The sequence below is a fragment of the Schistocerca nitens genome, chromosome 12, assembly GCF_023898315.1.
Source record: "Schistocerca nitens isolate TAMUIC-IGC-003100 chromosome 12, iqSchNite1.1, whole genome shotgun sequence".
NCBI lineage: Eukaryota > Metazoa > Arthropoda > Insecta > Orthoptera > Acrididae > Schistocerca > Schistocerca nitens.
The window spans coordinates 124,459,585-124,478,095 of record NC_064625.1 but is presented as its reverse complement, the minus strand read 5'-3'; the positions used below and the strand labels follow the sequence as shown (position 1 = coordinate 124,478,095).

At 43.1% G+C, this 18,511-nt stretch overlaps 1 protein-coding gene across 4 annotated transcripts in view; it reads left to right on the top strand.

The window, feature by feature from the left end:
* LOC126215073 (F-box/LRR-repeat protein 17-like) overlaps positions 1–11,823 on the top strand; it is a 99,085-nt gene extending 87,262 nt beyond the window's left edge. For 3 of the 4 annotated variants that reach the window (XM_049941723.1, XM_049941721.1, XM_049941722.1), the window contains 3 exons: positions 2,682–2,861; positions 9,586–9,816; positions 11,558–11,823. In XM_049941723.1, the coding sequence (XP_049797680.1) occupies positions 2,682–2,861; positions 9,586–9,816; positions 11,558–11,705 (559 nt within the window). In that variant the 3' untranslated portion in view covers positions 11,706–11,823. Of the gene's footprint in view, positions 1–2,681; positions 2,862–8,808; positions 8,887–9,585; positions 9,817–11,557 lie in introns of those variants that run through there. The other variant, XR_007542079.1, reaches the window with a different exon arrangement.
* The last annotated feature ends 6,688 nt before the right edge of the window (positions 11,824–18,511 follow it).

Genomic DNA, 18,511 nt, shown 5'->3' with positions numbered 1-18,511 from the left:
ACTCAAATACTGTGATGAATGATTCTACCATTTGACAGTGTAAAGAATGTAAGCATGTGGAGTGTGTCAATTATGACGGTGTAGAATAGTATAGGGTGTCCCATGAAGACTGCACTTTTTAATTTAATAATAAAACACGCAATTTATTTGAAGATTGCTGGTAGTATTATGTCAATATGAAACACACAGACTACAATTATACTTGAAACAAAATATCAGGCAAATGTCCACAGCTTCATCTGCACACATCTACGGTACTCTGTGGGCAAAATTTTCAATGACTCTAGAGCAAAGTTCTGCTTGAATTTGACCCATGACATGTCTAAACCCTGCCTCGGGTAGAGAGATGGTTTATGGATGTATAAGATTTTAAACACCCCTACAAAAATGTCACACAGTGTCGAATCAGATGATCTCAGTATTCAGTTCTGATTGCCATCGTGAGAGATAAGATGAGCGGAGAATCTTTCTCTCGGCAACCTCGTTATTTCCCTGGCATTGTAGTAGGTTACCCCATCCAGTTTGAACCACATGTTTTCCGTATTCAGTTCTTGCATTTGCAGCCATAAAAACTGTTATCACGTGGCGATAATGATCACCTGTCACTGTCTTAAAAAAATTTTTTCCTAATTAATCTGCCACCCCATAACCGGTACCAAATGGTGACATGCTCCAGATCGAGAGACTTCTCGCAGACTGTGCCTTGCACTCCTGCCACCGTTTTTAATGCAGCATTTTCTGCTATTTTATCTGAGCACCACGCCTATGTAGCTGTTTTTACAGATGGGTCGAAATGAGGGTATTCCGTCGGTTGCTCAGTTGTTTTTCCGGATCGTGTCCTCGAGGTCCGACTGCCTCAGACTTTTACTGTCTTTGATGCAGAATTGTCTGCGATCTTGCGGGCGCTGGAGCAGATGAGACATTCTTCCTCTCCTAAATTTCTCGTCTGTTCCGATTCACTCAGTGCCCTTCAATCACTGCACCATTTGTATCCGGCAGATAAAGTAGTCCAGACCATCCAGGATGCCCTCCTCCGACTACAGCGATTGGGGGAGGTTGTAGCTTTCTGCTGGGTTCCGGGGCATGTCGGCATTGCTGGGAATGAAAGGGCAGATCTCACAGCCGAGGAGGCGTGTCTCGATCCACACGTACCTCAGTGTGCTATCCCCTTGCACGCACTCACCTCGCTGTTGATCTCACGAGTCATGTGTCGGTGGGAGGATGAGTGGCTGGAAGTGACTGACAATAAGCTCCATCTAGTCGAGCCCACACCGCGTGTGTGGTGTACTTCCTTTCACCCCCGTCGACGGGACGAGGTTCTCCTCACTCGGCTTCGAATAGGCCACAGCCCTATGACGCACGGCTTCCTGCTCCGGCGAGAAGACCCTCCGATGTGTGGTGCTTGCGGCGTCCAGGTCACTGTGCGCCACGTTTTATTGGATTGTGTTTTATTTTCTGACCGGCGGGCCGCGGCTGACTTGCCAGCGGACCTGCCAACTCTTTTAGGCAACACTCGGACGAATGTGGTTAAAGTTTTAAAGTTCTGTGCCGTGTCAAATGTTTTTACAAAGATTTTAGGGAGAGGATTTTAATTTGCTCACTGTGTGACAAGCTCGCCCATATTTTATGTCAGTAGCTAGCCAGTGACAATTTCAGTGGCATTCTTGTTGCTCTGTTTTCCCTTTCCTTCGGTTTTACTTTCTTATATAGCATTTTCTTTCTTTTCCTGCTTTCTTTGCGTGTGTGCTTCAGTTTTCTTAGGTCTGTCCACATTCGTTCCTTTTAATGTGTGTCAGGGCGCTGATGACCTCGATGTTGAGTGCCCATAAACACACACACACACACACACACACACACACACACACACACACACACAGACTATGCTAGGAATCTCCGTGCCCTAAATCCAGCAATTTTGTTTATTCACATAACCATTAACCTGGAAGTGTGCCTCATCACTGAATATTATTTTCGTAACAAAAATCGCTATCGAATTCTTATTTTGTGAATATCCAGCCGGAAAATGTTCGTTACTTCAAACGGTCCATCGGTTACAGCTCTCATGTTAGTGGGTTGTGGAAGGATGCGAATGCAAGTGTTTTGTTAAAATTCGATGCAAACTGCTTCTCGGAATGGCCGACCCTCGAGAATGGCCGCAGATCAGCTCACTGGGCTCGTAGTGACGCTCCCACTGACGACTGTGATATTATCTACCGAATGACGGGAACGAGGATGTGGACTCGGACGTCCACGTGACTTGATGTTCTGTCGATCCTGTATCTTCAAATTTCCTCACCAGTCTCTGCACTGTTGACACACACGTGCATTTTGCCTACCAAAAATTACACAGTCTTTGGACTGTCTGCATAGCATTCACCGAACTCAACATGCACTTTCAAACTCCTGAAATGTCGGTCCGTCGTGTATCGCTCCATTTTAGCTGACACCAATAAGCGCAAATGCCAACTCACCGTGACGATAGGTAATTGCAGTACCGACAGGTAACAGTCGCTTACATTTCAGGTCCAGCTACCTAACAAGCTGAAAGGGCTGCTCAATTTATAAATTGCATTCTTTATGGGACACCCATTCTCTTACTGTGGACATCAGTGGAGGCATCCACATTTTTTCGTGGAGTACGTAGTCCTACCCTTATACATCTTTCTTTTTTGCGATTCCAGGCCCGGATGTCTGACACAGCTCCGACGGCTGCAGCTGCCGTTTGCCAGTGACCTCGAGGACGACACGGTGCTTACCATTTCAGAGGGCTGTCCTAATCTGCGTGAACTGAGGCTGAGGTTTTCACTGAGAATTACCGACAGAGCACTGGCCATGATCAACCGTCTGGAACATTTGGAAATGTGAGTAGTATATCTGACTGGTGAATGTTAGGTCCCACGGATGTTAAGTTACACAGTGACAGCCAGGACAGGCTCCTTCTGGAATCTGCGAAACTTCCTGGTAGATTAAAACTCTGTGCCGGACTGAGACTCAAACTCGGGACCTTTGCCTTTCGCGGGCAAGTGCTCTACCATCTGAGCTACCCAAGCACGACTCACACCCCGTCCTCACAGCTTTACTTCTGCCAGTACCTTGTCTCCTACCTTCCAAACTTTACAGAAGCTCTCCTGCGAACCTTGCAGAACTAGCACTCCTGAAAGAAAGGATATTGTGGAGACATGGCTTAGCCACAGCCTGGGGGACGTTTCCAGAATGAGATTTTCACTCTGGAGCAGAGTGTGCGCTGATATGAAACTTCCTGGCAGATTAAACCTGTGTGCCAGACCGAGACTCGAACTCGAGTTTGAGTCTCGGTCTGACACACAGTTTTAATCTGCCAGGAAGTTTTCGTATCAGCGCACACTCCGCTGCAAAGTGAAAATATCATTTTGGAAACAGGAATCTGCTGGTTCTGAGTTTACTGTATGTATGTGCCATGTTTGATTGCTGTACTTCTGCTCGGCAGTCAGCAGGGTATTTACAATTCGTGTTTTTCGATTTGGTCTTTAACATTACATTCAGCAAACAGACCATTCGTGTCACGACTTAAGTGTAACTTGCCAACCCAGTCGTGATTGACAGGTGAAACTGGTCCTAACACGACAGATGCATAGTAATGCAGCTGAGGTAGTTTTCATTTATTGTAGTGTGCGCACGAATAATGCTGTATGGCAAATAATGTAGCATACATCACCTGCTGTAATAGTTGATCCATTTGGCGTCTGAGGGCAGCACTAAACAGTTTCCGCTTCTCTGTGTGAACGGTGCTGTATGTTATGAGAATGGCTGAGTGTAGTGAGGTGACACTTACCGTCAGTGGTTTGAAATCTGCAAATAATGCGTGGAAAAGGAAAATTAACATCAGTAATTGGCAGGATATTAAGACGAAAACACTTTGTGATGCCAGATTGCAAAATAAATTGTGAAAAGGAAAGTTAGTTCCGGCAAAAACAACCTCTGACGCATGTGAGTGGAATAATGCTGTATGGGTTTTATGTGTGTGTGTCTATATATAAACAAAGATGATGTGACTTACCAAATGAAAGCGCTGGCAGGTCGATACCCACACAAACATACACACAAAATTCTAGCTTTCGCAACCAACGGTTGCTTCGTCAGGATAGAGGGAAGGAGAGGGAAAGACGAAAGGATGTGGGTTTTAAGGGAGAGGGTAAGGAGTCATTCCAAGCCCGGGAGCGGAAAGACTTACCTTACGGGGAAAAAAGGACGGGTATACACTCGCGCACACACGCACATATCCATCCACACATATACAGACACAAGCAGACATATTCAAAGACATAGAGTTTGGGCAGAGATGTCAGTCGAGGCAGAAGTGCAGAGGCAAAGATGTTGTTGAATGACAGGTGAGGTATGAGTGGCGGCAACTTGAAATTAGCGGAGATTGAGGCCTGGTGGATAACGGGAAGAGAGGATATATTGAAGAGCAAGTTCCCATCTCCGGAGTTCGGATAGGTTGGTGTTGGTGGGAAACTGTGAAAAGGAAAGTTAGTTCCGGCAAAAACAACCTCTGACGCATGTGAGTTGAATAATGCTGTATGCAACCTATCCGAACTCCGGAGATGGGAACTCAATCTCCGCTAATTTCAAGTTGCCGCCACTCATACCTCACCTGTCATTCAACAACATTTTTGCCTCTGCACTTCCGCCTCGACTGACATCTCTGCCCAAACTCTTTGTCTTTGAATATGTCTGCTTGTGTCTGTAAATGTGTGGATGGATATGTGCGTGTGTGCGAGTGTATACCTGTCCTTTTTTCCTTTTTTCCCCATAAGGTAAGTCTTCCGGCTCCTGGGATTGGAATGACTCCTTACCCTCTCCCTTAAAACCCACATCCTTTCGTCTTTCCCTCTCCTTCCCTCTTTCCTGATGAGGCAACAGTTTGTTGCGAAAGCATGAATTTTGTGTGTATGTTTGTGTGTGTATCGACCTGCCAGCGCTTTCGTTCGGTAAGTCACATCATCTTTGTTTTTAGATATATTTTTCCCACGTGGAATGTTTCCCTCTATTATATAAAAAAACAAAGATGATGTGACTTACCGAACGAAAGTGCTGGCAGGTCGACAGACACACAAACATACACACGAAATTCAACCTTTCGCAACAAACTGTTGCTTCATCGAAAAAGAGGAAAGGAGAGGGAAAGATGAAAGGATGTGGGTTTTAAGGGAGAGGGTAAGGAGTCATTCCAATCCCGGGAGCGGAAAGACTTACCTTGGGGGGGGGGGGGGGGGGGGGGAAAGGACTCCAAAAACATTACAGTAAGAATGTGTAACACAAATAAACGTAACTACAGTTCTGTAGTTATCATCAATGAAAAAATATAATGCTATATTATTAATAGAGAATGTGAAATATTGGAATCCAGTTGAATGATATTGTCTGCATATTCACGCTCGTGTGTGCAATCTAGAAGTATCCTCAAAAGAAAGATGCGAGAACATAAACTGTAAATTAAGTTAAAGCTGTAGAAAGAATATCATGTCGTGATATGAGTCCATTTACTGGATAAAATCCGTGGAAATATGCGTGCCAGCCAGACGAAAGAAAGACAGACAATACTTCACGGAAAGGAGCTGTTTTCAAATAGAAACTCCTGTCGAAAGAAGTGTGTCAAAGAACGTTGCTTGAAATATTGTGCATTATCCAACAATGAATACAAGCTCTTCAAAATAAACTAAAAATGGTCAAGGAAAACATTTTATCAAATGACGACAGAGCTCTGATCCAGGAACACATTGTTTCCCAAAGGACATGAGCTATTACAGCAGTAATAAATCCTCAAAAGAACGTCTGTACACCACCAATCTCAACCTGTGCAGAATGTGTTGATTGTATACCAAAAAGTTTCCTGATAAATCAATAAACAGGTCATACTAACAGTGTGTGTTTCACAGAGATTTTAATTTCTGTTTTGGAACACCTAGGTCATATATTTGCAGACAGTGAGATTTGTTGTTTCACAAAATGATCGCAGCTTTAGATGAAATATAACTGCACAACATCGAACTTCAGAGTCAGTTGTATCACGCGAAAGCAGACCGAGCACATGAAGCGCTAAAAACCGATACGGATATGGCTAAAAGGAGCAACAGTGTACGTGGACTGTGTATTGACCTACAACAAGGTTTACTTTGGCCTACAGTGACACATTCTAAGGTATTCTACCAGAAGACAGCTGTCATGGCATAATTTTACAGTTTGTGACGTCAGTACTGGAAACATCACAGTAAATTTGTGGGATGAATCCACCGCAAGGGGAGGTTCGGCCAAAATAGTTCCCTGTCTGCTTAAGTCTGTGTTGAGCAATTAAAATATGCTCGAAGAAGGGAGGTATGGAACGCAAAGTGATTGTACGGTCTGGTTGCTGTGACGGACAGAATAATTATTGGAGAGTTTTAGCGCTTTATTTCTATCTGATCAGCACAAAAAGTTTGGCATCACCCTGGTTCCCAGAACTCCTGAAGATAGACGTTGACTGTGGATATTGTATCGTAGAGACAGTACCTTTGACTGTTCAGAGATGTCACTAAAACTGCCCAAAGATATAAACAACCATGCACGAGCAGTGTCTGTTAGACGGAGCGGGACGACAGCTGATCAGTTCCAGTCATTCCACCAGGAAAGAGGAACACAGCTCGTATTGTCTGTAGTTCAACAATGCCTAGACGGTCAGTACCGTGGTTAGAATGCGTCAGAATTGTTACTTTGTGCCAGGAAGGGATCTCAAAAAGGGAAGTTTCCAGGTGTGTCTGAGTGAACCCAAGCAATGTTGTTCGGACATGGGGGAGATACAGAGAGACAGGAACTGTCGATGACATGCCACCCGAAGGCTACTACCGTAGTGGATGACCACTATGTACGGATTATGGCTCAGAGGAACCCTGACAGCAATGCCACCAAGTTGAATAAAGCTTTTCGTGCAGCGACAGGACGTTGTGTTAAGACTCAAACTGTGCGCAATAGGCTGCACAATGCACAACTTCATTCTCGACGTCCACAGCGATGTCCATCTTTGCAACCACGACACCATGCAGCGTGGTACAGATGGGCCCAGCAACGTGCCGAATGGACCGCTCAGGATTGGCATCAAGTTCTCTTCACGGATGAGTGTCGCATATGCCTTCAACCCGACAACCGTCGGAGACATGTTTGGAGCCAACCCCGTCAGGCTGAACGCCTTAGACACACTGTCCAATGAATGCAGCAAGGTGGAGGTTACCTGCTGTTTTGGGATGGCATTATGTGGGGCCAACGTACGCCGCTGGTGGTCACGGAAGGTGCCATAACGGCTGTACAATACGTGAATGCCATCTTCCAACCGATCGTGCAACCGTGGCGGCAGCGTATTGCCGAGGCATTTGTCTTTGTGGACAACAATTTGCACCTCCATCGGTGCACATATTGTGAATTACTTCCTTCGGGATAACGACATCACCTGACTAGTGGCCAGGATGTTCTCCAGACATGAACCCTATCGAACATGCCTGAGATAGATTGGAAAGGGCTATTTATGGACGATGTAACCCACCAACCACTATGAGGATCCACACCGAATCGCCGTTGAGGGGAAGGACAATCTGGACCAACAGTACCTTGATAAACTTCTGAATAGTATGACCAACAAATACAAGCATGCATCAGTGCAAGAGGACGTGCTACTGGGTATTGGAGGTACCGGTGTGTACAGCAGTCTGGACTACTGCCTCAAGGACTCGCTGTAGGGTGGTACAACTTGCAATGTGTGTTTTTCACGAGCAATAAAAAGAATGGAAATGATGTTTATGTTGATCTCTATTCCAATTTTCTGTGCGGGTTCCGGAACTCTCAGAACGGAGGTGATGCAAAACTTTTTTTTGATGTGTGTACTTTACAGGAATAGATCAGAAGTTATGTTCGAGTCACAGTTTCCTACCTCACAACCGGATCATCGCAATGATCAAGAAAAAAAGTGTCAAGATTTACGGTTCCTTCAGAATAGAAGTATGTCATTGCCGAAGCCTTTGTCAATCATTAAAAACTGACCATTGAGTTGGTTTTAAGAAAGCCGTATGGTTTGGAAAGTTGTGATGTACTCAGGTTGAAGATGTATAGTGATGAACCAGTAAGGTATAAGTGTGTGTCATGGGCACACGTGCTATTCTAAAATGTAGTTGTGAACATCAACTTAAAAAATTTTCCATTGCCTTCTGGTTTCCACCTGCTTTACAGTGGAGCACTGAAACTTTGTAAGGAGAAGAAAAGGGATCCCTTGGACATTATGAAATATATGGAGCAAAAATACAGGCATTTTTACAAAAATATGCTGAGTGACAATTGAGATTAATGTAACAGATGTGTGTCTCAACTTGATAAAAACTCACATTCTCTTACTTTTTTGAAGACCAAGGGAATCAGTTTACAATAAATATTATTTTGTGTCTTTTTATAATTTTCTTTCTTACAACTTTTAGGTTCTAGACAACTTTACCACTGCAGTAGAATACAGAATGATCCAGAACAATGCTGTATGACCATTGCTATACAGTATTTTTCCATTTTAATACATACTTATTTTCAAAAAAAAGTGTGCTTAGCCCAATTTTAAAAAGCACAATGAAGTATTTTCAGAGTCTGTATTACAAACAGTACATATCTGCTCTAAAATAATTATTTTGCAATAATTCTGTGGAATTAACCATTTTTGTCAATTTCCTAAAAACTGCAAAATGTGCCATACACCATTATTCGTGTGCACATACTTCCATTATTAATGTATGTTAATTTGTTCTGTTTTGTATTACATAGGATGGAATGAAACGAGCTGATAAGTTGAGACCAGGACAGAGGACTTCAAATTGAGAAAAGTTTCCCAGAGAACTACAGGTCAGAAATGCACTGTTGTAAACCTACAACTGTAAAAGTGACAGTCAGTCATTGATGAGTGTATGTGAATTTGTCTGGGAAACTAATGTATTTAGGTGTGTCTGTCTAGCAGTGCAATTTTGTTGTACTTTTTTCGTTTATTGTATACAAAGTTTCAGTAATTGATAATATTAGTAACGGATGTATTAGAATAAAGAAAATTTTCGAAAGAATAAAATCTGTAAGGAAATGACAAGGTATAAAAATTATGAGTTAACATCATTTACACGGAGGAACATTTCATACGGATGTATACATGTACACAGTATAAATAACTTTCTAGTAGTAATTCGGAAAACTCAGACCCGTGTGTGGCATTACAGTGTCACATTATTTAATAAAGTGGTTTATCGTATAGTTTAGTAATGTTGTGTATTTTGTTGACTTCAAAATTAGTGTAGCATTGTCCAGTTTCATTGCAAATGTCATCGCAACACACACGTCAGTTTGGAATTATTTTTGGGAATGTAGTAATTAGTAAACTAACATCTGCAAAGCAGTTTTCTGTAACTGTAATTTCGCCGCCGAGTATCCACCAGCTGACAGGATGTCGCTCTGCACACCACGGTTTGGAGAACGCCAGTTCTTCTGGACTGGACGGTCACAGATCTTACAATGTGTAATGAACTTTTTGGTACCTTTATGTTTTGTTTTTTGCAGATTGGAGCTTTCTGGGTGCCAAAGGTTGGGTGGAGCTTGCATGTCTTTTATATCACAGCTACCAGCTCTGCACACACTGGTCCTCCGGGCACTCGATGACTTGTCTGTGCTGCAACCGAGCCTTCGGAAGATCTTGGACATGAAGGAACTGCGATGCCTGGATATTGTGCACAGCTCCAATATCGGAGCTGTGCCGTTCCGTGAATTTCCTGGCAGACTAAAGAAGCTCAGGTGGGTTGTGCTGCTGCATCTGTCCTCTGCACGAATAAAGTACTGATCAGTGTGTATATTTGGCACCTATCCCTGTGTGAAAACACAGTGGCGATTTACAATTATTGAAGTATACGAACAAAAAAATAAATTAGTTACAAACTACCATGTGCACACACATCACTACAGATATTCTGATTTAGGTTATGACACAGTCAATACGCCTGGCATGATCCGCTGAAGTGTTAGAACATTGATGCCCTCATGATCTCATGAATGGCTGTTTTCAGCTCAGCAATGGTTTTGTGGTTACTGCTGTACACCTTCTCTTTAATATAGCTCCACAAAAAGGAGTTGCACACGTTCAGATCTGGAGAATTTGGTGGCCTATCCGGGCCAGTGCCAGTGGCCTCTGCGTACCTCAGAGCCAGAATACGGTCTCTGAAGCACTTCTCCAGCACATCACTCTCCTGCTTTGACGGGGTCGAGCTCAGTCCTGCACGAACCACATCTTGTCGAAATGAGAGTCACTTTGGATAATGAGGAAGAAATCGTCTTCCAAAACCTTCATTACCATTAGTCACCGAGCCGACGAAGAATATTGCACCGATCGATTGGAAGTTCCGCACCACACAATCACCCGTCGAAGGTGAGGACACTTCTCGATCGCGATCGCCAAATGTTGATTCTCGGTGCCCCAAATGCACCAATTTTGCTCATTGACGAACCCGTCCAAATGAAAGTGGGCTTCGTCAGTAAACCAAACCGTGCATCGGCATTAAGGGTGCAGATCACCAGCTCCCATTGACCATCGTGTGCATTTGTCCTTACACCATCTACATACATTACACAATATGTCAGTGGCAGTAGAATCATTCTACATTTTTTTGCAACTACCAATTCTCTCAACTCTTAATTGATTCGAGGAAAGAATGTCATCTTTGCTCCACGGGTTGTGCTTCAAGTTGACGGAGCATTTCCGCAATAGTCACCTGTTAATTAAAACTACTGGTAAAAATCTTGCAGCGTGCCACTGAATTCTAAGAATGTACATACCAAGAAGAATCAGATAGTATGTAATTTTCTGCTACATAAACCTCATGAAATGACCAGAATGGGAAGTTAGACATCGTACGGAGGCTTACCGACGATTGTTCTCCTACCCAGCAATTGTGAAAGGGACAGGAATACAGGGAGATGATGGGAATGCAAGCATATGATGTAGACGATAGTGGTGACACTCGGAACTTCGAATCAGTGCGGAGAGTGTGCTCGGGTGGCCGAGGCGACAGCTAGCATCGAGTGGAAGGTCCAGTTACCAGTGCGTAGCCCGACAAAAATTTAGCCGTATCCTGAACTGTGAATATGATTCCCACCTTTCGATCACTGCATTGCCCATTCCCTCAGATGTGTCTTAAGAACACTGCAAAGTATTTTAGAACAACACAGCCAGTGCAGCTTAGTATGAGACATTAAGGCTTCCACTTACATGGCTCAACTAATGTTTTATCCAAAATGACAAACTAAGCATTTATAGAACTTTATGCAGAATACTATTGGCTGGTCTGTGTGCTTCTGAAGTTAAGTAGACTTGAGTTCACCAGTTTCAGATATCTTGATCAATTTCCTTGGCACCCCATTTACAACACAGCAGTGAGAGTTGGAGTTGTGTACTCGATGTGAGTATTACAATAACTAAGTTGTAACAAATTATAGAAATATAAGTGTTATTCTAATATGCTTTTTTTTCCTCGATTAACAGGGAGCTACATGTGGCGTATGAGGGAGGAAATGCTTTCTCTGAGCTGCTACGTAACATGCCTCGGCTCAAACTCATCACTACTTTTCGACTGACACACGAGTATTCGACAGACAATGGAAGAAGTTTTGTTCGCAACTTTGTTGCTTAGCTGATCTATAATTATGTCTTTGATGTCTCTTGGTATTTATTCTCTAAATGTCCATCTGCTGTTAGTGGACTTGATGCACCTTAAGTTAAATAAAGTACAGAACACTTGAGTAACTCGATTTGCAATGTCTTTGTATTTGTTGCCACCCAATGTTCCTCTCTTTCATCAGCTTTGCAGCAAGCAGGATCCTCAATATTTGATACAGGTCAGTAAGCTACCACACATAAAGTATGACAAAGTTCACCAGTAGCAGAGCAACATGTTACTTTATACGGTTGTGATGCAGTTCACATCCTCTACGCGTACAATAGATACCCCAGCTAGGGCCTCACTCGCATAATTACTGTTTAAATACCAAACAATATTTTTATATTTGGATTACATAGCTTTCCTGAGGACATGCAGCTTTACTGTATGATTAAATGATGATGGCGTCCTCTTGGGTAAAATATTCCAGAGGTAAAATAGTCCCCCATTCGGATCTCCGGGCGGGGACTACTCAAGAGGACGTCGTTATCAGGAGAAAGAAAACTGGCATTCTACAGATCGGAGCGTGGAATGTCAGATCCCTTAATCGGGCAGGTAGGTTAGAAAATTTAAAAAGGGAAATGGATAGGTTAAAGTTAGATATAGTGGGAATTAGTGAAGACTTTTGGTCGGGTGAATACAGGGTTATAAATACAAAATCAAATAGTGGTAATGCAAGAAAAGGTTTAATAATGAATATAAAAATAAGAGTGCGGGTAAGATACTACAAACAGTATAGTCAACGCATTATTGTGGTCAAGATAGACACAAAGCCCATGCCTACTACAGTAGTACAAGTTTATATGCCAACTAGCTCTGTAGATGATGAAGAAATTGATGAAATGTATGACGAGATAAAAGAAATTATTCAGGTAATGAAGGGAGACGAAAATTTAATAGTCATGGGTGACTGGAATTCATCAGTAGGAAAAGGGAGAGAAGGAAACATAGGTGAATATGGATTGGGGGGAAGAAATGAAAGAGGAAGCCGCCTTGTAGAATTTTGCACAGAGCATAACTTAATCATAGCTAACACTTGGTTCAAGAATCATAAAAGAAGGTTGTATACCTGGAAGAATCCTGGAGATACTAAAAGGTATCAGATAGATTATATAATGGTAAGACAGAGATTTAGGAACCAGGTTTTAAATTGTAAGACATTTCCAGGGGCAGATGTGGATTCTGACCACAATCTATTGGTTATGAACTGCAGATTGAAACTGAAGAAACTGCAAAAATGTGGGAATTTAAGGAGATGGGACCTGGATAAACTGAAAGAACCAGAGGTTGTACAGAGTTTCAGGGAGAGCATAAGGGAACAATTGACAGGAATGGGGGAAAGAAATACAGTAGAAGAAGAATGGGTAGCTCTGAGGGATGAAGTAGTGAAGGCAGCAGAGGATCAAGTAGGTAAAAAGACGACGGCTAATAGAAAACCTTGGGTAACAGAAGAAGTATTGAATTTAATTGATGAAAGGAGAAAATATAAAAATGCAGTAAATGAAGCAGGCAAAAAGGAATAAAAAAAGGCCGGAAGTGCAAAATGGCTAAGCAGAGATGGCTAGAGGACAAATGTAAGGATGTAGAGGTTTGTCTTACTAGGGGTAAGAAAGATACTGCCTACAGGAAAATTAAAGAGACCTTTGGAGAGAAGAGAACCATTTGTATGAATATCAAGAGCTCAGATTGCAACCCAGTTCTAAGCAAAGAAGGGAAGGCAGAAAGGTGGAAGGAGTATATAGAGGGTTTATACAAGGGCGATGTACTTGAGGACAAAATTATGGAAATGGAAGAGGATGTAGATGAAGATGAAATGGGAGATAAGATACTGCGTGAAGAGTTTGACAGAGCACTGAAAGACCTGAGTCAAAACAAGGCCCCGGGAGTAGACAACATTCCATTAGAACTACTGATGGTCTTGGGAGAGCCAGTCATGACAAAACTCTACCATCTGTTGAGCAAGATGTATGAGACAGGCAAAATACCCACAGACTTCAAGAAGAATATAATAATTCCCATCCCAAAGAAAGCAGGTGCTGACAGGTGTGAAAATTACTGAACAATAAGTTTAATAAGTCACGGATGCAAAATACTAACGGGTATTCTCTACAGACGAATGGAAAAACTGGTAAAGGCTGACCTCGGGGAGCATCAGTTTGGATTCCGTACAAATATTGGAACATGTGAGGCAATACTGACCCTACGACTTATCTTAGACGCTAGATTAAGGAAATGCAAACCCACGTTTCTAGCATTTGTAGACTTAGAGAAAGCTTTTGACAACGTTAACTGGAATACTCTCTTTCAAATTCTGAAGGTGGCAGGGGTAAAATACAGGGAGCGAAAGGCTATTTACAATTTGTAGAGAAACCAGATGGCAGTTATAAGAGTAGAAGGGCATGAAAGGGAAGCAGTGGTTGGGAAGGGAGTGAGACAGGGTTGTAGCCTCTCCCCGATGTTATTCAATCTGTATATTGAGCAAGCAGTAAAGGAAACAAAAGAAAAACTCGGAGTAGGTATTAAAATTCATGGAGAAGTAAAAACTTTGAGGTTCGCCGATGACATTGTAATTCTGTCAGACAGCAAAGGACTTGGAAGAGCAGTTGAACGGAATGGACAGTGTCTTGAAAGGTGGATATAAGATGAACATCAACAAAAGCAAAACGAGGATAATGGAATGTAGTCAAATTAAATCGGGTGATGCTGAGGGGATTAGATTAGGAAATGAGACACTTAAAGTAGTAAAGGAGTTTTGCTATTTAGGGAGTAAAATAACTGATGATGGTCGAAGTAGAGAGGATATAAAATGTAGACTGGCAATGGCAAGGAAATCGTTTCTGAAGAAGAGAAATTTGTTAACATCGAGTATAGATTTAAGTGTCAGGAAGTCGTTTCTGAAAGTATTTGTATGGAGTGTAGCCATGTATGGAAGTGAAACATGGACGATAACCAGTTTGGACAAGAAGAGAATAGAAGCTTTCGAAATGTGGTGCTACAGAAGAATGCTGAAGATAAGGTGGGTAGATCACGTAACTAATGAGGAGGTATTGAATAGGATTGGGGAGAAGAGAAGTTTGTGGCACAACTTGACTAGAAGAAGGGATCGGTTGGTAGGACATGTTTTGAGGCATCAAGGGATCACAAATTTAGCATTGGAGGGCAGCGTGGAGGGTACAAATCGTAGAGGGAGACTGGGAGATGAAGAAGCTTGCACAGGATAGAGTAGCATGGAGAGCTGCATCAAACCAGTCTCAGGACTGAAGACCACAACAACAACAACAACAGCTTGGACTGAGTAAGGTATCATGCAATGCCTTTTTGTAGATGTGTGTGTTATAGGAACCATCAAATGATAAAATATGAGCATATTACATGCTGCCTATAAAAAAAAAAATAGGAAAATTAAGAGAGATATACAGTAGCCATTTAAGTGTGTTTAGCTGATATCTGTGGAGTTAGAAAATGGCAAAATTATTGGTACTATTTTATGGAAAAACAGTTTATTGTGAAAGGGATTCCCCAAAGTTGACTACAAAAGTAAAATTTTTGTAACAGGGTGATTTTTGTCCACAATGCATAAACTCGTGGGTTTGATCAATTAGAGGATACAGAGCAAACAAGGTCTAATGAAGTTATGTCCGGAAATGCATACTTTGTTACAGAGGCTGTGGTCTAATACACACTATACCACACAGCCACAGCTAAAGTCTGTGATGAAAATGGTTTCCATGTGCCTCTACAGGCCGTATCATGTTCTGTCTCACACGTTCACATTGGCCAGGTTGCATCCGAACAGTGTCAAAAGCACCATGAATACGCTGCTCCAGTGTCTCTACATGTGGAATGGGCTCTGCATACACGACACTTTTGAGATGGCCCCATAACCAGAAATTGTACGGGTTGATATCCGGTGAACGAGCAGGCCACGCAACTGGCTCCCCTCGCCCGATCCGACGAACAGGGAAGGCGCGACTGAGATGCGTCCAAACATTAACGGCGAAGGGGGCTCGAGCACCATCGTGTAGCAGCCATATAACCCTCTGAATCACCAATGGCAGTTCTTCCAGCAGGGAAGGCAAAGCCACCGGCAAGAAACGCCGACGGTTCCGGCCTGTTAGTTGACGTGGAAGGAAGACCGGTCCCTAAATACGGTCACCAATTATCGCGGCCCACAACATTGTGGCTGCACCGAAGTTGTTGGTTCGCAGTCTCTGCATACTACCCCACAGCTGACTGTTCTCAGAGTTGAAGATACCACTCCGCATAAAGGTGGCTTCACCTGTGAATAGGATGGATGACACAAATTCCGGAGTTGTGGTTCCCTGTTGAAGAAACCAGTGTCAAAACTGCTCCCGATGTGGAAAGTCTGTCGACAGTAAGCCCTGCACGTGCTGCAAGTGATGAGGGTAGTAACAATTGTCATGGAGAACGTTCCACAGGGTCATCTGTCTTACCCTGTCCCAGTGGGCCAACTGACTGGTACTGTCACAGTGGGTGCCTTCCACAGTGTTAATCACGTTTTCCTCAAAGTCTGGTGTCTGGACATTTCAGGTACGTCCTTCATGATTTCCTGCTTCCTGAAATGACCCTCTCTCAGACAAATGGCAAAACACTGTTGAAAACATTGAATGCTGTCATTGTTTTCGGTGGGGATAGGTCTCCCGATACAACCTTGCTGCCAGATGCTGCCCACTGCCATTTGCCTTCCCATAAATAAAAACCGTGTCAACAAGCTCCTCGATTCAAATATGGAACCACTGTGTACAATGCTGTAACACGTCCACTACAAGGTGGACACATCATTACCAATTACTATGGCAGGAAAGAGTGCTGGGGATGACATATGAGGAACAATACCATCTTATAGGAGGAAAACATGCATACTGTAACTGTGACTGCATGGTACAGTACATATCAGACCACAGTCTCTGTAACAATGTACGATTGAATCAATTGTCTCTAGCATGGAAACTTTGCACTTCTGGACAAAAGATCATTAGACCTTTTTTGTTCCGTATGCTCCCATCGATCAATCCCTAGAGTTTGTACACATTGGAAAATATTCCCATTGTAGTAAATAACAAATATTTCTTTAAAGAAAATATGTCCAGCTGAACTAACAATACATTGGCATCAATAGTCAGTAAATTGTGCATAGAATAATAAATTTGTATGAAATACTTCTTAAAGGATGGGTTGCTACTCAATGTAAAGATGATCTGTTGAGATGCAGACAGATACAATGGAAAGACTGTTAGATATTATAGCTTCTGGCCAAAGCCGCCTTCAGCAAAAAAAGAAAACACACAAGCACAAATTGTGTACATATGACCATCCCCACCAGCAGCTCTGACCAGAGTGATACTGCCAGGTGAATAGCAATCCAGAATGGGATGGGGAAGGGGGAGGAATAGCTGGATAGAGGTTGGGGGACAGACAAGCCCTCCAGAACTTGGATGAGCATTCCAAACATTACCTCTGTAAGTTATCCAACCAGCTGACATCCTACAGCCACCTTGGAGCACCACTGTCCGGCCCCTATCCCACCCACAGTGTCCCTCCGTGTCGATCCCTCGTAGCACCTAGCCCCCGCCTATCGTGCCTTTTCAACCTGCCACGGCTCCCAAAACTTCCAGCCAACATTCCAGTTCCAGAGCCTAAACTATCCCACAACACTGTCATCAACATTTTCACCAAAATTCTCAGTTCCACAAAGTTTCAGTTCTATCCAAGGGCCACGTCTTTTGCTCTACACTCAAGTTAAACCACATTCGACTTTTCAAAGACCTACTCTTCTTCTCCCAATGCCTGCAATGTAAAAACTTACTTGCCTCCAACCAAAGCTAATATAATTCCAACAATGAATCCTGCCTCTCCCAGTTCATACTACTATCCAGACCTGATCCTCCCCCACCTAACCACCCTCTGGTCACATTCAGGAATTCCTTATCTCCAACTAGGCCTCACCATCCTTCCCCAGGTCCCTTCCTACGTACACCATCCTTTCCGCAGAGATAAAGACGGCCATACACAGTCTTAAAAACAGATCCTCAGCTAGTCATCCTCCCTGTAGACGAAGGCTGTGCCACCGTCATGATGAGCTGCAGTGACTTCCTGGTGGAAGGCCTCTGCTGATTGACTTGTCCACCTATAAAGTCTGCCAGAGTGGTCCATCTCAGAAGTACAAGATAACCTCCAATCCCTACTTAAAGCCGTAGGCACTTCCCAGAATCCTTTTGCGTCCTCACTCCTATGACACTGCATACACACACATTATTCATGCTCCCCAAAATTCACAAACCTAATACTCCTAGATGCTGCAGTCTAGCTGTTTAATGTGCCCCCATAGGAAGGATTTTGGCACTCGTTGGCCAAAATATTCAACCATTTGCCCTTAATCTAGCCTCCCATGTCAAAGATACCAACTGGTTCCTTCACTGACTCTGCAACATCCCCACCTCTTTACCTCCTGGATTCGTACTTGTCACTGTTGATGCCATGTCCCTATACATCAACAGCCTCAAGCCCACACAGTCTTGCTGCAATTTTGACACTTCCATCCCCAATGTGTTTCAGACTCCCAATTCTCTACCTCATACACCTAAATCTGTCCTATCATACAACTACACCTCCTTCAAAGGGAAGATATACATCTCATCTCTGATGGTTCCATCTGCCCACATTAAATCCACCAACAACCAACAGTACTTGTATTTTGACAGCTGCCATCCCTTCCACACCATAAAAACCCTCCCATACAGGTTCATCAGGGCTCTGAC